General features: G+C 42.9%; 1 protein-coding gene across 4 annotated transcripts in view; it reads left to right on the forward strand.

The window, feature by feature from the left end:
• LOC106583614 (histone deacetylase 7) overlaps positions 1-14,241 on the forward strand; it is a 98,621-nt gene that overhangs the window by 79,026 nt on the left and 5,354 nt on the right. For all 4 annotated transcript variants that reach the window (XM_045705254.1, XM_045705253.1, XM_014167998.2 and 1 more), the window contains exons 19-23: positions 3,062-3,159; positions 10,955-11,073; positions 11,476-11,609; positions 11,721-11,805; positions 13,577-13,730. In XM_045705254.1, the coding sequence (XP_045561210.1) occupies positions 3,062-3,159; positions 10,955-11,073; positions 11,476-11,609; positions 11,721-11,805; positions 13,577-13,730 (590 nt within the window). The remainder of the gene's footprint in view (positions 1-3,061; positions 3,160-10,954; positions 11,074-11,475; positions 11,610-11,720; positions 11,806-13,576; positions 13,731-14,241) is intronic.

Genomic DNA, 14,241 nt, shown 5'->3' on the forward strand with positions numbered 1-14,241 from the left:
TTAGATAGTCTGAAAACCCCTTCAGCATCTTTTACCCCCACCAAATACCCCCCCCATTTTCCCATTCTCACAAAACTGTGAGGATGAAAAAGTGGATGTTTTCCCATAAACTTCATCATGAGGGGATGGTCGATATGAGGCTGTTCTGGCTTGGATGTGGCTTTGCCTTAAATGGCCACTCGACCTCCACTGAACTGTGTGGTAAACCTCTGAAGTCTCTGTGTCCCTCCACCACAGCATCATGTACCAACATAACACACTAGGGGGTACAGTGATGTCACCACAGAACCATGTACCTATATAACACACTAGGGGGTAACGGTGATGTCACCACAGCACCATGTACCTATATAACACACTAGGGGGTAATGGTGATGTCACCACAGCACCATGTACCTATATAACACACTAGGGGGTAATGGTGATGTCACCACAGCACCATGTACCTATATAACACACTAGGGGGTAATGGTGATGTCACCACAGCACCATGTACCTATATAACACACTAGGGGGTAATGGTGATGTCACCACAGCACCATGTACCTATATAACACACTAGGGGGTAGCAGTGATGTCACCACAGAACCATGTACCTATATAACACACAAGTGGGTAGCGGTGATGTCACCACAGAACCATGTACCTATATAACACACTAGGGGGTAACGGTGATGTCACCACAGCACCATGTACCTATATAACACACAAGTGGGTAGCGGTGATGTCACCACAGCACCATGTACCTATATAACACACTAGGGGGTAGCAGTGATGTCACCACAGAACCATGTACCTATTTAACACACTAGGGGGTAACGGTGATGTCACCACAGCACCGTGTACCTATATAACACACTAGGGGGTAACGGTGATGTCACCACAGCACCATGTACCTATATAACACACAAGTGGGTAGCGGTGATGTCACCACGGCACCATGTACCTATATAGCACACTTGGGGGGTAGTGGTGATGTCACCAAGGAACCATGTACCTATATAACACACTAGGGGGTAGCGGTGATGTCACCACAGAACCATGTACCTATATAGCACACTTGGGGGGTAGTGGTGATGTCACCACAGCACCATGTACCTATATAACACACTAGGGGGTAGCAGTGATGTCACCACAGCACCATGTACCAAAATAACACTAGGGGGTAGCGGTGATGTCACCACAGCACCATGTACCAAAATAACACTAGGGGGTAGCGGTGATGTCACCACAGAACCATGTACCAAATAGCACACAAGTGGGTAGCGGTGATGTCACCACAGCACCATGTACCTATATAACACACAAGTGGGTAGCGGTGATGTCACCACAGAACCATGTACCAATATAACACACTAGGGGGTAGCGGTGATGTCACCACAGAACCATGTACCAATATAACACATTAGGGGGTAGCGGTGATGTCACCACAGAACCATGTTCCTATATAAGACACTATGTGACCAGGGGTACTACACAGAAACATCAGGGTATCCCTAATCCACTCCAGCATCTTTTAAACATGAAAGGAAAGACAGAAAGGGAAATAAAAGAGAAAAAATGAAGAAAGGGGATGAAGAAGAGAAGAACAATGGAGTGATGGATAGAGGGAGAGAGAGAGAGAGAGAGGGTGCGTGTGCGAGAGACAGAGAGTGACTAGTTGGCAGTGTATGGCGGAGCGCATGTGTTTTGAATTTACCCTGTGAACATCAAGTCCACCAAGAGACATTCTGTGATGCACATCATCACACACACACACACACACACACACACACACACACACACACACACACACACACACACACACACACACACACACACACACACACACACACACACACACACACACACAAAGGAAATGACCACGGTTTGTTGCCAATAGGGTGTCACTCAGTCCTTACTCTCTCCTCACCATGACATTGAGTGATGTTGGAGAGGTTTTCAAAAGCTAAATAGCTTCAGTAAATAGCTAAATAGCTACAGTAAATAGCTACAGTAAATAGCTAATTAGCTACAGTAAATAGCTAAATAGCTACAGTAAATAGCTAAATAGCTACAGTAAATAGCTAAATAGCTACAGTAAATAGCTACAGTAAATAGCTAAATAGCTACAGTAAATAGCTAAACAGCTACAGTAAATAGCTAAATAGCTTCAGTAAATAGCTAAATAGCTACAGTAAATAGCTACAGTAAATAGCTAATTAGCTACAGTAAATAGCTAAATAGCTACAGTAAATAGCTAAACAGCTACAGTAAATAGCTAAATAGCTACAGTAAATAGCTAATTAGCTACAGTAAATAGCTAATTAGCTACAGTAAATAGCTAAATAGCTAAATAGCTACAGTAAATAGCTACAGTAAATAGCTAAATAGCTACAGTAAATAGCTAATTAGCTACAGTAAATAGCTAAATAGCTACAGTAAATAGCCGCTAGCAGGACTAAAAAGAGAGGCAGTCATTTTAAGGCCTACTCTTAAGACCAGTGGCTCAACTATTCTCCCACCCCATTAATGTGAGGTCAAATCAGGTTGTGCCTGGCATTTGGTGAAATATACTCTCTTGTGACAGACGTTAACATTTGGTTCTGGGTGCTGAGTTTGGGTGAAATATAGCTAGAAACGAAATATCGACAAGTGCCAACTCAAGAAAATTTGTCCCTGTAGTGTGTTAAAACTGGGACATATTCAGGGTGTAGTTTTGTGATTTATGAGCAGATTTGACAAATTGTATCAAAAATAAAAATTGTTGAGTTGAATTAATGTCCAGCTGTCTTTCATTTGGAAATTGTAATCACTCCCTTATGTCATTGAAATGTGACACAGCTTTTCCTCAATGGCACAAATATGCATTTTGAAACTATGGTGCTGATTGTGTGTGAACATTTGACGCAAAATATCTCACGACCCTCCCTCAGCTCTCAGCATAACTTTCAATGAAGTAAGATGTTAACATAACTATGAATATGAATGAATAACAATGAATATCTCTATTTCTCTCTCTCCCATCTCTCTCTCTCTCTCTCTCCCATCTCTATCTCTCTTTCTCTTCCTCTCTGTCCAGGTGGGAGTAGGAGCAGGTGAGGGGTTCAATGTCAACGTGGCGTGGACGGGAGGCTTGGACCCCCCCATGGGCGATGCAGAATACCTAGCAGCATTCAGGTAAAGAGTTAGAGATACACCTAACCTACCTCACCTTACCTCCAGCCCAAATCACATTAAGACAAAACCAGAAAAGTGCAAAGATTATATTTTAGTCAATGGGGTGTGTGCGCAATTGATTCATAGAAAGTCTTACCAAAACTCTTCACTCATCCTTGAAATTCTACGCACAGCTGGGATATAACAGACTTGTACAGTATCATGTGTTTATATTGTGGTGTGAGTTAGATTTTTGTGATGCCCTCCATTATATGGTGTGGATCCATGCCACTGAATGGAGGTGTGTCTTTTTTCTGTGCACCGCACTTTCCACTTCATTCAAGCCTCAGCCCCTGAATGATTAGCTGCTCGGTTTGCGGCGTAATGAACTTTGAGCGTTCCTGTCAGCGGTGTTGGCTCGCCACCAGACGATGAACGGTATGTGAGGTCCGTATAGTGCATACACACAGTGGGTGGGCCAAGCTCGTCAAACTCAGGATTCTAACGGCTGAAGCCATACTGTACCGTTACGAGCCATCGATTCCAACAGGCAGACGCTAGGCTCAATGTTTACCCATAGCATACTATGCTAATTGCTAACTCACTGAGAGCCTGTTAAGCAGTATGGTCTGTGTTGATTCACTGGTTGTATAGAAGAATAAGAAAACCAAGTAACTGTTCCCTAGTTTAGGTGTATGTTACCTAGTGACTGTATCTTCGTTACGTGTACAGGTAGTTCCCTGTACCTAACAACTGTCACTTCATTTTCATTACAGGTAGATGTTACCTAGCAACTGTAACTTCATTTTCATTACAGGTAGATGTTACCTAGCAACTGTCACTTCGTTTTCATTACAGGTAGATGTTACCTAGTAACTGTCACTTCGTTTTCATTGCAGGTAGATGTTAACTAGTAACTGTCACTTCATTTTCATTGCAGGTAGATGTTACCTAGTAACTGTCACTTCGTTTTCATTGCAGGTAGATGTTAACTAATAACTGTCACTTCGTTTTCATTACAGGTAGATGTTAACTAATAACTGTCACTTCGTTTTCATTACAGGTAGATGTTAACTAACAACTGTCACTTCATTTTCATTGCAGGTAGATGTTACCTAGTAACTGTCACTTCGTTTTCATTGCAGGTAGATGTTAACTAATAACTGTCACTTCGTTTTCATTACAGGTAGATGTTACCTAGTAACTGTCACTTCGTTTTCATTATAGGTAGATGTTAACTAGTAACTGTCACTTCGTTTTCATTACAGGTAGATGTTAACTAGTAACTGTCACTTCGTTTTCATTGCAGGTAGATGTTAACTAGTAACTGTCACTTCGTTTTCATTGCAGGTAGATGTTACCTAGTAACTGTCACTTCGTTTTCATTGCAGGTAGATGTTACCTAGTAACTGTCACTTCGTTTTCATTACAGGTAGATGTTAACTAGTAACTGTCACTTCGTTTTCATTGCAGGTAGATGTTACCTAGTAACTGTCACTTCGTTTTCATTACAGGTAGATGATACCTAGTAACTGTCACTTCGTTTTCATTGAAGGTAGATGTTACCTAGTAACTGTCACTTCGTTTTCATTACAGGTAGATGTTACCTAGTAACTGTCACTTCGTTTTCATTACAGGTAGATGTTAACTAGTAACTTTTTCTTAGCTCTTAGTACAGGTGTATGTTACCTAGTAGTTTTTTCTTACAGTAGCTCAGATGTCAATACAGGTAGCTCTATCACTTAGTTTTCTAAGTAGCCTACAGGTAGACGTTACCTAACTGTTTCTTGTAGACATATAGGCAATATCCTAGTGTGGAATTTGAAAAAAATTACTCTGGGAAATCCAAATGTAAAATCCCAAGAATTCACCTTAGAAACACATTTTTTACAAGTGAAAATGTGTTCACTTTCCCACGTGTTCCCCCACCCAATTCCCCCAACAAACACCATAAGCAATAAATTGCCAATTCTGTGCAAGGAAAATCTGTGACTGGGCCTCTATTCCCCAGACTTTCCGTACAGCCAGAAAATATGCACCCAATTTCAGACTTTCTGTACAACCAGAAAATATGCACCCAATTTCAGACTTTCTATACAGCCAGAAAATATGCACCCAATTTCAGACTTTCTGCATTGGCTGTATTTTATGCATCTTGAAATACCATAAATGTAATAACCTGGTTCAATGCAGCCTGCCATCTTTCTAATTTGATTCATATTCATCTACCTTTCACTGTCCTTTTCACTGTGTTTTTACTGTTGTTTTATTTCTTTACCTATTGTTCACCTAACACCTTTTTTGCACTATTGGTTAGAGCCTGTAAGTAAGCATTTCACTGTAAGGTCTACACCTGTTTTATTCGGCGCACGTGACAAATAAACTTTGATTTGATTTGAGATTTCCATCTACCAACGGGGCAGTCCTGTTTATTTCACATCTTGCCATTCAGGAGGTGAGGGATCTTGGGTTTACCTCCAAAATGCCACCCTCTTCTGTATATTAGTGAAGAGAGTGGCATTTCAGATAGAGTCTTGCAGTTCAGCGGCTATAGGATAGAGGTAGTGGATGATTGGGGGGTGGGTTGCAGTATAATCTGGTAGATTCCTTTAGTTGGGGGATACAACGTGTGTGTGTGTGTGTGTGTGTGTGTGTGTGTGTGTGTGTGTGTGTGTGTGTGTGTGTGTGTGTGTGTGTGTGTGTGTGTGTGTGTGTGTGTGATATGAAGTAGGATCAGGTGGTGGGGTCAGTGGTGGGGGTTTTATCTGATGAGGTAGGGGTTTTTAAGGAGGGTGGGGGGGTTGATGTAGCCTTGTGAATTTTTGTGAAGCTTGGGAGAGTGTTACTGTATTTGTTCATGTACATGTGCATGTTCATTTATGTGTATGTGTGTGTGTGTGAGGGGCTGCACAGGCTACATGGTCTGGTAGTGCAGACCGGGAGGGATTGGGGTGGTGGTGGGAGTGAATGGTGTGGGGGTGGTGCATTGTTAGGGAATCCAAAGGCGGCGTAATTAAGCCCAATGGATCCCAGATGGCTGGCTGTCAGTGACGTGAGAAGAGGGCCGAGCCCCTAATGGGAACCAGACGCCCGCCGAAGCGCTTTGAACTGCCGGCCGGAGAAAGGGTGGGGGGGAGAAAGGGAAAGAGAGAAAGAGAAGAAGAGAGAGGGGAATCAAACACGGCATGGGCCGTGTGTGCTCGCTAAATCACTGGCAGCAGCAACGGGAGGAAGAGGAGGATGAGGAAGAGGCGGATGAGGAAGAAGAGGAGGAGGAGAAGAACAAGGGAAGCAGTTCCAGAAGATGACGTCATCCTCCTCATCATCCTACCCTCTGGACATCTCTCGGTCTTGGTCCTGTTATTTGTTTACTAACGCTTTAGATAAAGCCCTTATTGTTATGTAGTCAGTCTTTAACTGCTGTGGTACCCAGAATGTAGCCTAGTAGTTACTCATGCGTACCTGGTAACTGCATATAACATAAAACAATTATTATATTTTAAAGTACAGGCCAAAAGTTATTTTAAATTAATCCCAGTAATCCCCCCAAAATATTTTCCTTATTTTACCAGATAATTTGACTGAGAACACATTAATTTACAGCAATGACCTGGGGAATTGTTACAGGGGAGAGGAGGGGGGATGAATGAGACAATTGAAGGGTCAATCAAATGGTGAAATGTATATGATGTGTAACTATCGTTAGGCTACAGGACCTATATAATAGGCGGTGTCAGAGGAAAGCCCATAAAATTGTCAGAGACTCCAGACACCCAAGTTATAGACTGTTTCCTCTGCTACCGCACGGCAAGCGGTACCGGAGCACCAAGTCTCGGACCAAAAGGCTTCTTAACAGGCTCCTTCTACCCCCAAGCCGTAAGACTACTGAACAATTAATAAAATCGCCACCGGACTATTTACATTGACCCCTCCCTTTTGTACACTGCTGCTACTCGCTGTTTATTATCTCTGCATAGTCACTTCACCCCTACCTACATGTACAAATTACCTCAACTAACCTGTACCCCTGCACACTGACTCGGTACCGGTGCCTCCTCTATATAGCCTCGTTATTGTTATTCTTATTGTGTTACTTTTATTATTCTTTTTTACTTTAGTTTATTTAGTAAATGTTTGCTTAACTCTTCTTGAACTGCATTGTTGGTTAAGGGCTTGTAAGTAAGCCTGTATTCAGTGCATGTGACAAAGTTTGATTTCATTTATCTGGCAACTTGATGTAATTTCTATCCCTCTAGTGTTAGTGTTAGTGTTTCAACTTTCATGTACTTTTATTTGGTGTCACACTGTGTCACATACCTGGGTATGTTACCTGGATGTTTGTTCAAATGTTTCTGACAGTTGGACTGATCAGTGGTAGCTTGGTTCCGGATCTGTTTGTGCTGATTGGCGATGACTGTAGGTGTTGGCAAGACAGCACAAACAGATCTCAGACCAGGCTAGATCCATGGAACATGGGTTTTAATTTGACCATGTCTCTTCAAAATGTCACCCTATGTGACTGGGTAGTCAGTGATTTATTTGCAAATGAACATGTCATGAGGTCCTAAATATACTGTACACATCTCCCAACCATAAATGTTACATCACACTTCTCTCTTGAAGAGCATGTGTTATACAGTAAGCGATAAAGCACAGTATGGTTTGTGTGTCACGAGAGACTAGCGTGTTGAAAGGGTCAAAGTCAAATGCAGAAGCCGTTGTCCACTGTGATTATTACTTGACCCTGCTGGTTATCTATGCACGTTTGAACATCTTAAAGAACGATCTGGCTTTAAGGGCCATATACTGTTATAAGAGGACCGGCCACCCCTCAGAGCCTGGTTCCTCTAGGTTTGTTCCTAGGTTCCTGACTTTCTAGGGAGTTTTTCCTTGCTGTTTAGGGTTTTTGGCTGGGTTTTCTGTATAAGCACTTTGTAACATCTGCTGATGTAAAAAGGGCTTTATAATTTTGATATTGATTTGATTTTGATGTCATTCTCTTGTGACACTGCAGGATATGCAGGATATACACACAGGATATACACACAAACGCTCCCTGAAACATTTCAACGAGCAAGCCTTTCTAATCGACCTGGCCCTGGTATCCTGGAAGGATATTGACCTCATCCCGTCAGTAGAGGATGCCTGGTTATTTTTTTTAAATGCCTTCCTCTCCATCTTAAATAAGCATGCCCCTTTCAAGAAATTTAGAACCAGGAACAGATATAGCCCTTGGTTCTCCCCAGACCTGACTGCCCTTAACCAACACAAAAATATCCTGTGGCGTTCTGCATTAGCATCGAACTGCCCCCGCGATATGCAACTTTTTAGGGAAGTTAGAAACCAATACACACAGGCAGTTAGAAACGCCAAGGCTAGCTTTTTCAAACAGAAATTCGCTTCGTGCAACTCCAACTGTAAAAAGTTCTGGGACATTGTAAAGTCCATGGAGAATAAGAACACCTCCTCCCAACTGCCCACTGCACTGAGGATAGGAAACTCTGTCACCACCGATAAGCCCACTATAATTGAGAATTTCAATAAGCATTTTCTCACGGCTGACCATGCTTTCCAGCTAACTACCCCTACTGCATTCAACAGCACTGCACCCCCCACAGCTACTCGCCCAAGCCTCCCCCATTTCTCCTTCTCCCAAATCCATTCAGCTGATGTTCTGAAAGAGCTGCAAAATCTGGACCCCTACAAATCAGCTGGGCTTGACAATCTGGACCCTTTCTTTCTAAAATTATCTGCCGAAATTATTGCAACCCCTATTACTAGCCTGTTCAACCTCTCTTTCGTGTCGTCTGAGATTCCCATAGATTGGAAAGCAGCTGCTGTCATCCCCCTCTTCAAAGGAGGTGACACTCTTGACCCTAATTGCTACAGACCTATATCCATCCTACCCTGCCTTTCTAAGGTCTTCGAAAGCCAAGTCAACAAACAGATTACCGACCATTTCGAATCCCACCGCACCCTCTCCGCTATGCAATCTGGTTTCAGAGCTGGTCATGGGTGCACCTCAGCCACGCTCAAGGTCCTAAACGACATCGTAACCGCCATCGATAAGAAACAATACTGTGCTGCCGTATTCATTGACCTGGCCAAAGCTTTTGACTCTGTTAATCACCACATCCTCATCGGCAGACTCAGTAGCCTTGGTTTCTCAAACGATTGCGTCGCCTGGTTCACCAACTACTTCTCTGACAGAGTTCAGTGTGTCAAATCGGAGGGCCTACTGTCTGGACCTCTGGCAGTCTCTATGGGGGTACCACAGGGTTCAATTCTTGGGCCAACTCTTTTCTCTGTATACATAAATGATGTCGCTCTTGCTGCTGGTGAATCTCTGATCCACCTCTACGCAGACGACACCATTCTGTACACTTCTGGCCCTTCTTTGGACACTGTGTTAACAACCCTCCAGACGAGCTTCAATGCCATTCAACTCTCCTTCCGTGGTCTCCAACTGCTCCTAAACACAAGTAAAACTAAATGCATGCTCTTCAACCGATCGCTGCCTGCACCTGCCCGCCTGTCCAGCATCACTTCTCTGGACGGTTCTAACTTAGAATTTGTGGACAACTACAAATACCTAGGTGTCTGGTTAGACTGTAAACTCTCCTTCCAGACTCACATCAATCATCTCCAATCCAAAGTGAAATCTCGAATTGGCTTCCTATTTCGCAACAAAGCATCCTTCACTCATGCTGCCAAACATACCCTCGTAAAACTGACCATCCTACCAATCCTCGACTTCGGCGATGTCATTTACAAAATAGCTTCCAATACCCTACTCAACAAGCTGGATGCAGTCTATCACAGTGCCATCCGTTTTGTCACCAAAGCCCCATATACTACCCACCACTGCGACCTGTACGCTCTCGTTGGCTGGCCTTCGCTTCATAATCGTCGCCAAACACATTGGCTCCAGGTCATCTACAAGACCCTGCTAGGTAAAGTCCCCCCTTATCTCCGCTCACTGGTCACCATAGCAGCACCCACCTGTAGCACGCGCTCCAGCAGGTATATCTCTCTGGTCACCCCTAAAGCCAACTCCTCCTTTGGTCGTCTCTCCCTCACTAGCTTTAAACACCAGCTGTCAGAGCAGCTCACAGATCACTGCACCTGTACATAGCCCATCTATAATTTAGCCCAAACTACTACCTCTTCCCCTACTGTATTTATTTATTTTATTTATTTTGCTCCTTTGCACCATATTATTTATATTTTATCTTTGAACTTTCTTCAAACTACAAATCTACCATTCCAGTGTTTTTCTTGCTATACATTATTTACTTTGCCACCATGGCATTTTTTTGCCTTTACCTCCCTTATCTCACATCATTTGCTCACATTGTATATAGTCTTATTTTTTTTTCTTCTACTGCATCATTGATTGTATGTTGTTTTACTCCATGTGTAACTCTGTGTTTTTGTATGTTGTCGAACTGCTTTGCTTTATCTTGGCCAGGTCGCAATTGTAAATGAGAACTTGTTCTCAACTTGCCTACCTGGTTAAATAAAGGTGAAATAAAATAAATAAATAAATAAATAAAATATGTTTCTATAAAGTAGTAACTCAGTGTTGACTTTCTTGTCTTCACTTGATGTCAAATTTCCTTTAATTTTTTTTCGGGGGGTAACAGTGTCTATGAATACCCTCTTCACAATGGATTATAAGAACATTTATAAAGCCTTATAATGACCTATGCTGTTTTAAAATGATTTTCAGACAATTTAGGAAGGTTTTTGCACAACGTGCCTTTTGGAGTGCTTTGACCTCCAACAGCGTTGAACCTCCCCTGTCTGTCTCCAGGACTGTGGTGATGCCGATTGCCTATGAGTTCTGTCCTGACGTGGTGCTGGTCTCATCTGGTTTCGATGCCGTCGAGGGACATCTGGCGCCACTGGGGGGCTACAAAGTGTCAGCCAAGTGTAAGCATACTATTCAATGTTCCTCACAAAATCATATGCGGGACACACAGGTCAATTTTATTTGATATTTTTTGTCATTTAGCAGACACACTTATCCAGAGCAACTTACAGTAGTGAGTGGGTACATTTTTGCACTTTTTCATACTGGTCCCCTGTGGAAATCAAACACACAACCCTGGCGTTGCAAGTGCCATGTTCTACCAACTAATTAATTGTAATTCTACACATTTTGCCATGAGGTGTAGAGGACATGTTGCAAGTTTGCTGAAATCCCACACAGTCTCCTATGTGTGTGTGTGCGTGTGTGGAAATATGGAGGACTTTGGAATGCATCAGTGAATTTTGATTGTAATTGTAATTTGTAAATTTAAATAAAGTATTTAAATGTGTCTCCCCCCAAAGGTTTTGGTATTCTGACACGTCAGCTGATGGGGCTGGCGGGGGGACGGGTTGTCATGGCGCTGGAGGGGGGTCACGAGCTCACGGCCATCTGCAATGCCTCTGAGGCCTGTGTCAGGGCCCTGCTGGGCATCCAGGTCAGTAAACACAGACCTAGGATCAGCTTACTTCTCCCTAAATCCTACCCTTCACCATGGGGGAAACAACACTATACCGACCCCCCCCCTACCCCATGTGTTCCCCTCCAGGTGGAACCCCTGTCTGAAGCAGTCCTGGAGAGGAGACCCTGTCCCAACGCTGTCTTCTCTCTGCAGAGAGTCATCCAGGCCCAGGGTGAGCATCTGATACACAACCCTCTCTGTCTTTCTATCTCTCTCCCTATCTCTGTCTTTCTTTGGTCCATTCTCTCTATCTGCCTCACTTCCTCTCTCTTTATCCCATTTCTCTGTCTTTATCATTCTTTCCTCTCTCAAGCTTTCTTTCACTCTACAGCAGAGATGGCCAACTGGTGGCGGCCCGCGGCCCCCCTTTTGAAGGCCCTCAGATCAATTTCCCCCCCAAAATTGGGGAACTCAGTCGGGGTCTCAACTTTCTGTTGCGAGATAGAATAGTAGAATACACAAATACAAGGTGCAATTTCCAAATTTCGTTGTGCATCAGCAGTTTTGCTCTTGTTATGTCAGTCACTGATAGTCAGTCAATTAGCCAATGTCTGCTACAATTTTTTAGATTGCTAAATTAGTTTAGCAGCCAGCTATCTAAACTTGTTATCATGGTCGAATTACCGGCCGGATAGCGATAGCCTCTTTTGATTTTGTTAGTCAGTCTCACTCAGATATCATATTAAAAATGGCAAACATTTATTTCTCCCCACCATGGCAAAATCAGTAGAATTGTAGAAAATTTGTTATAAAATTGCTAAATATTCTCTCTGTCCCATGGCAAAATATGGGTACGCAGACCCGTGAGCAACTGCGGCTTCTCATGATAAGTTCAGATTTTTTGCTCTACAGTATCGTCCCTCTCTTTTTTTCAGTCTATCTCACACCTTTTCTCTTTTTCTCGGTCTTCTCTCTTTCTCCCTCTTTCTCTCAATCTTCTTTTCTCTCTTACTCTGCATCTCCCTTTCTCTCTTTCGTCTTCTTTCTGTCCTCCTCCATGTACACCTCTTGCGCATCCATTCTCTGTTCTTCTCCTCTCTCTCTCCACATCTCATCCATCTCTACCACTTCCATCTCTCTCAATCTATTTCATCCCTCTATTTGTATGGTCTTTTTGGATGTTATTGCTCTCTCGCTCTCTCTCTCCGACCACCTCTCTTTTCGTCACATATATTTCTCCTCCCCACATCCCTCTCTTCATCCCTCCTTCCTTCTCATTCCTGCCTTCCTTCCTTCCTTCCCTCTCTCTCTCTCTCTCTCTCTCTCTCTCTCTCTCTCCACAGACACACACACAGACACACACACACACACACACACATACACACACATACACAGAGAGAGAGAGAGCCGGCCACTGCCTTCCTGGCTCCAATTATCTTCAAACACTTCTCTACCACACAATCTTCACAACATCCCTCCTGATTGCGCACAAATGTTATCCCATTCCAATTAGATTAATTAAAAATATTTGCAAAGCCACAAGAATGTTAAGCCCCTTCATTTAGGCAGAGGGTGAAATATATGTCTGGTGAATACTGGGAACACACACAACATGGTCCTCTCTTTCTCTCTCTCACACACACACACACACACACACACACACACACACACACACACACTAACACTAACACTAATACCAAGGCCCTTTGGCACAATTGTGTGATTTAAATTACACTAATGCTGAATTAAAATTGTGGTATTGGTGAATGCTGAATTAAAATTGTGGTATTGGTATTTTATTTCGACCACACACACAAGTATTAGCTGTCGTATTGCTTAGTATACAATATAGTTCACATACTTCCATGACATAATAGCTCAACTTTTAAGAGAGTACTCTGCAACGATGCAACATGAAAACCTGAAACAATGACTCTCTCTCTCTCTCTCTCTCTCTCTCTCTCTCTCTCTCTCTCTCTCTCTCTCTCTCTCTCTCTCTCTAGGTGAGTACTGGCGGTCGTTGAGGGAGGTGGCCCACACAGTGGATCAGTCCTACATGCAGGCCCAAGGACACAGTCGGAAACGTGGCTCAGAGGACCACAATGACACCGTCTCTGCCCTGGCCTCTCTCTCCATGGCCAGCCTCACCACAAACAGGTGACATCACTGACACCACATATTAAAGCACTGACACTATGTAGTAACAGCACTGACACCATGTAGTAACAGCACTGACACCAAATTCAAATATAGTAATTGATTAAAAAAACTGTATTTTTCAAAGAAATGTTTAAAAAAGGTATAATTTTAGTGAATGATATTATAAATAGGACTGGTGGAGTGATGTCACACATGTAGCTAACACAGACATATGGAAATGTCTGCTCTACCCAAAATTACAACCAATTAATTGCAGCATTACCACAAAAATGGAAGAGGCAAGTAGAAGTGGAAAAAGTAAGGAACTTGTATGTCGGCCCTGTATTAAAGAACATAAACGGTTAAAGAAAAGTGTGATAAATAAAAAAGTATACCAATTTCATTTAAGGACCAAAAAACTGATAGCTGTGCCATATAAATTGCAGAATAGTTGGGAAGAGATTTTCGATGTGCCCATTCCATGGCACATGGTTTATGAATTGATACGCAACGCTGGATTCAACAACGC

This window comes from Salmo salar, chromosome ssa22 (assembly GCF_905237065.1).
Source record: "Salmo salar chromosome ssa22, Ssal_v3.1, whole genome shotgun sequence".
NCBI classification, from domain to species: Eukaryota; Metazoa; Chordata; class Actinopteri; order Salmoniformes; family Salmonidae; genus Salmo; species Salmo salar.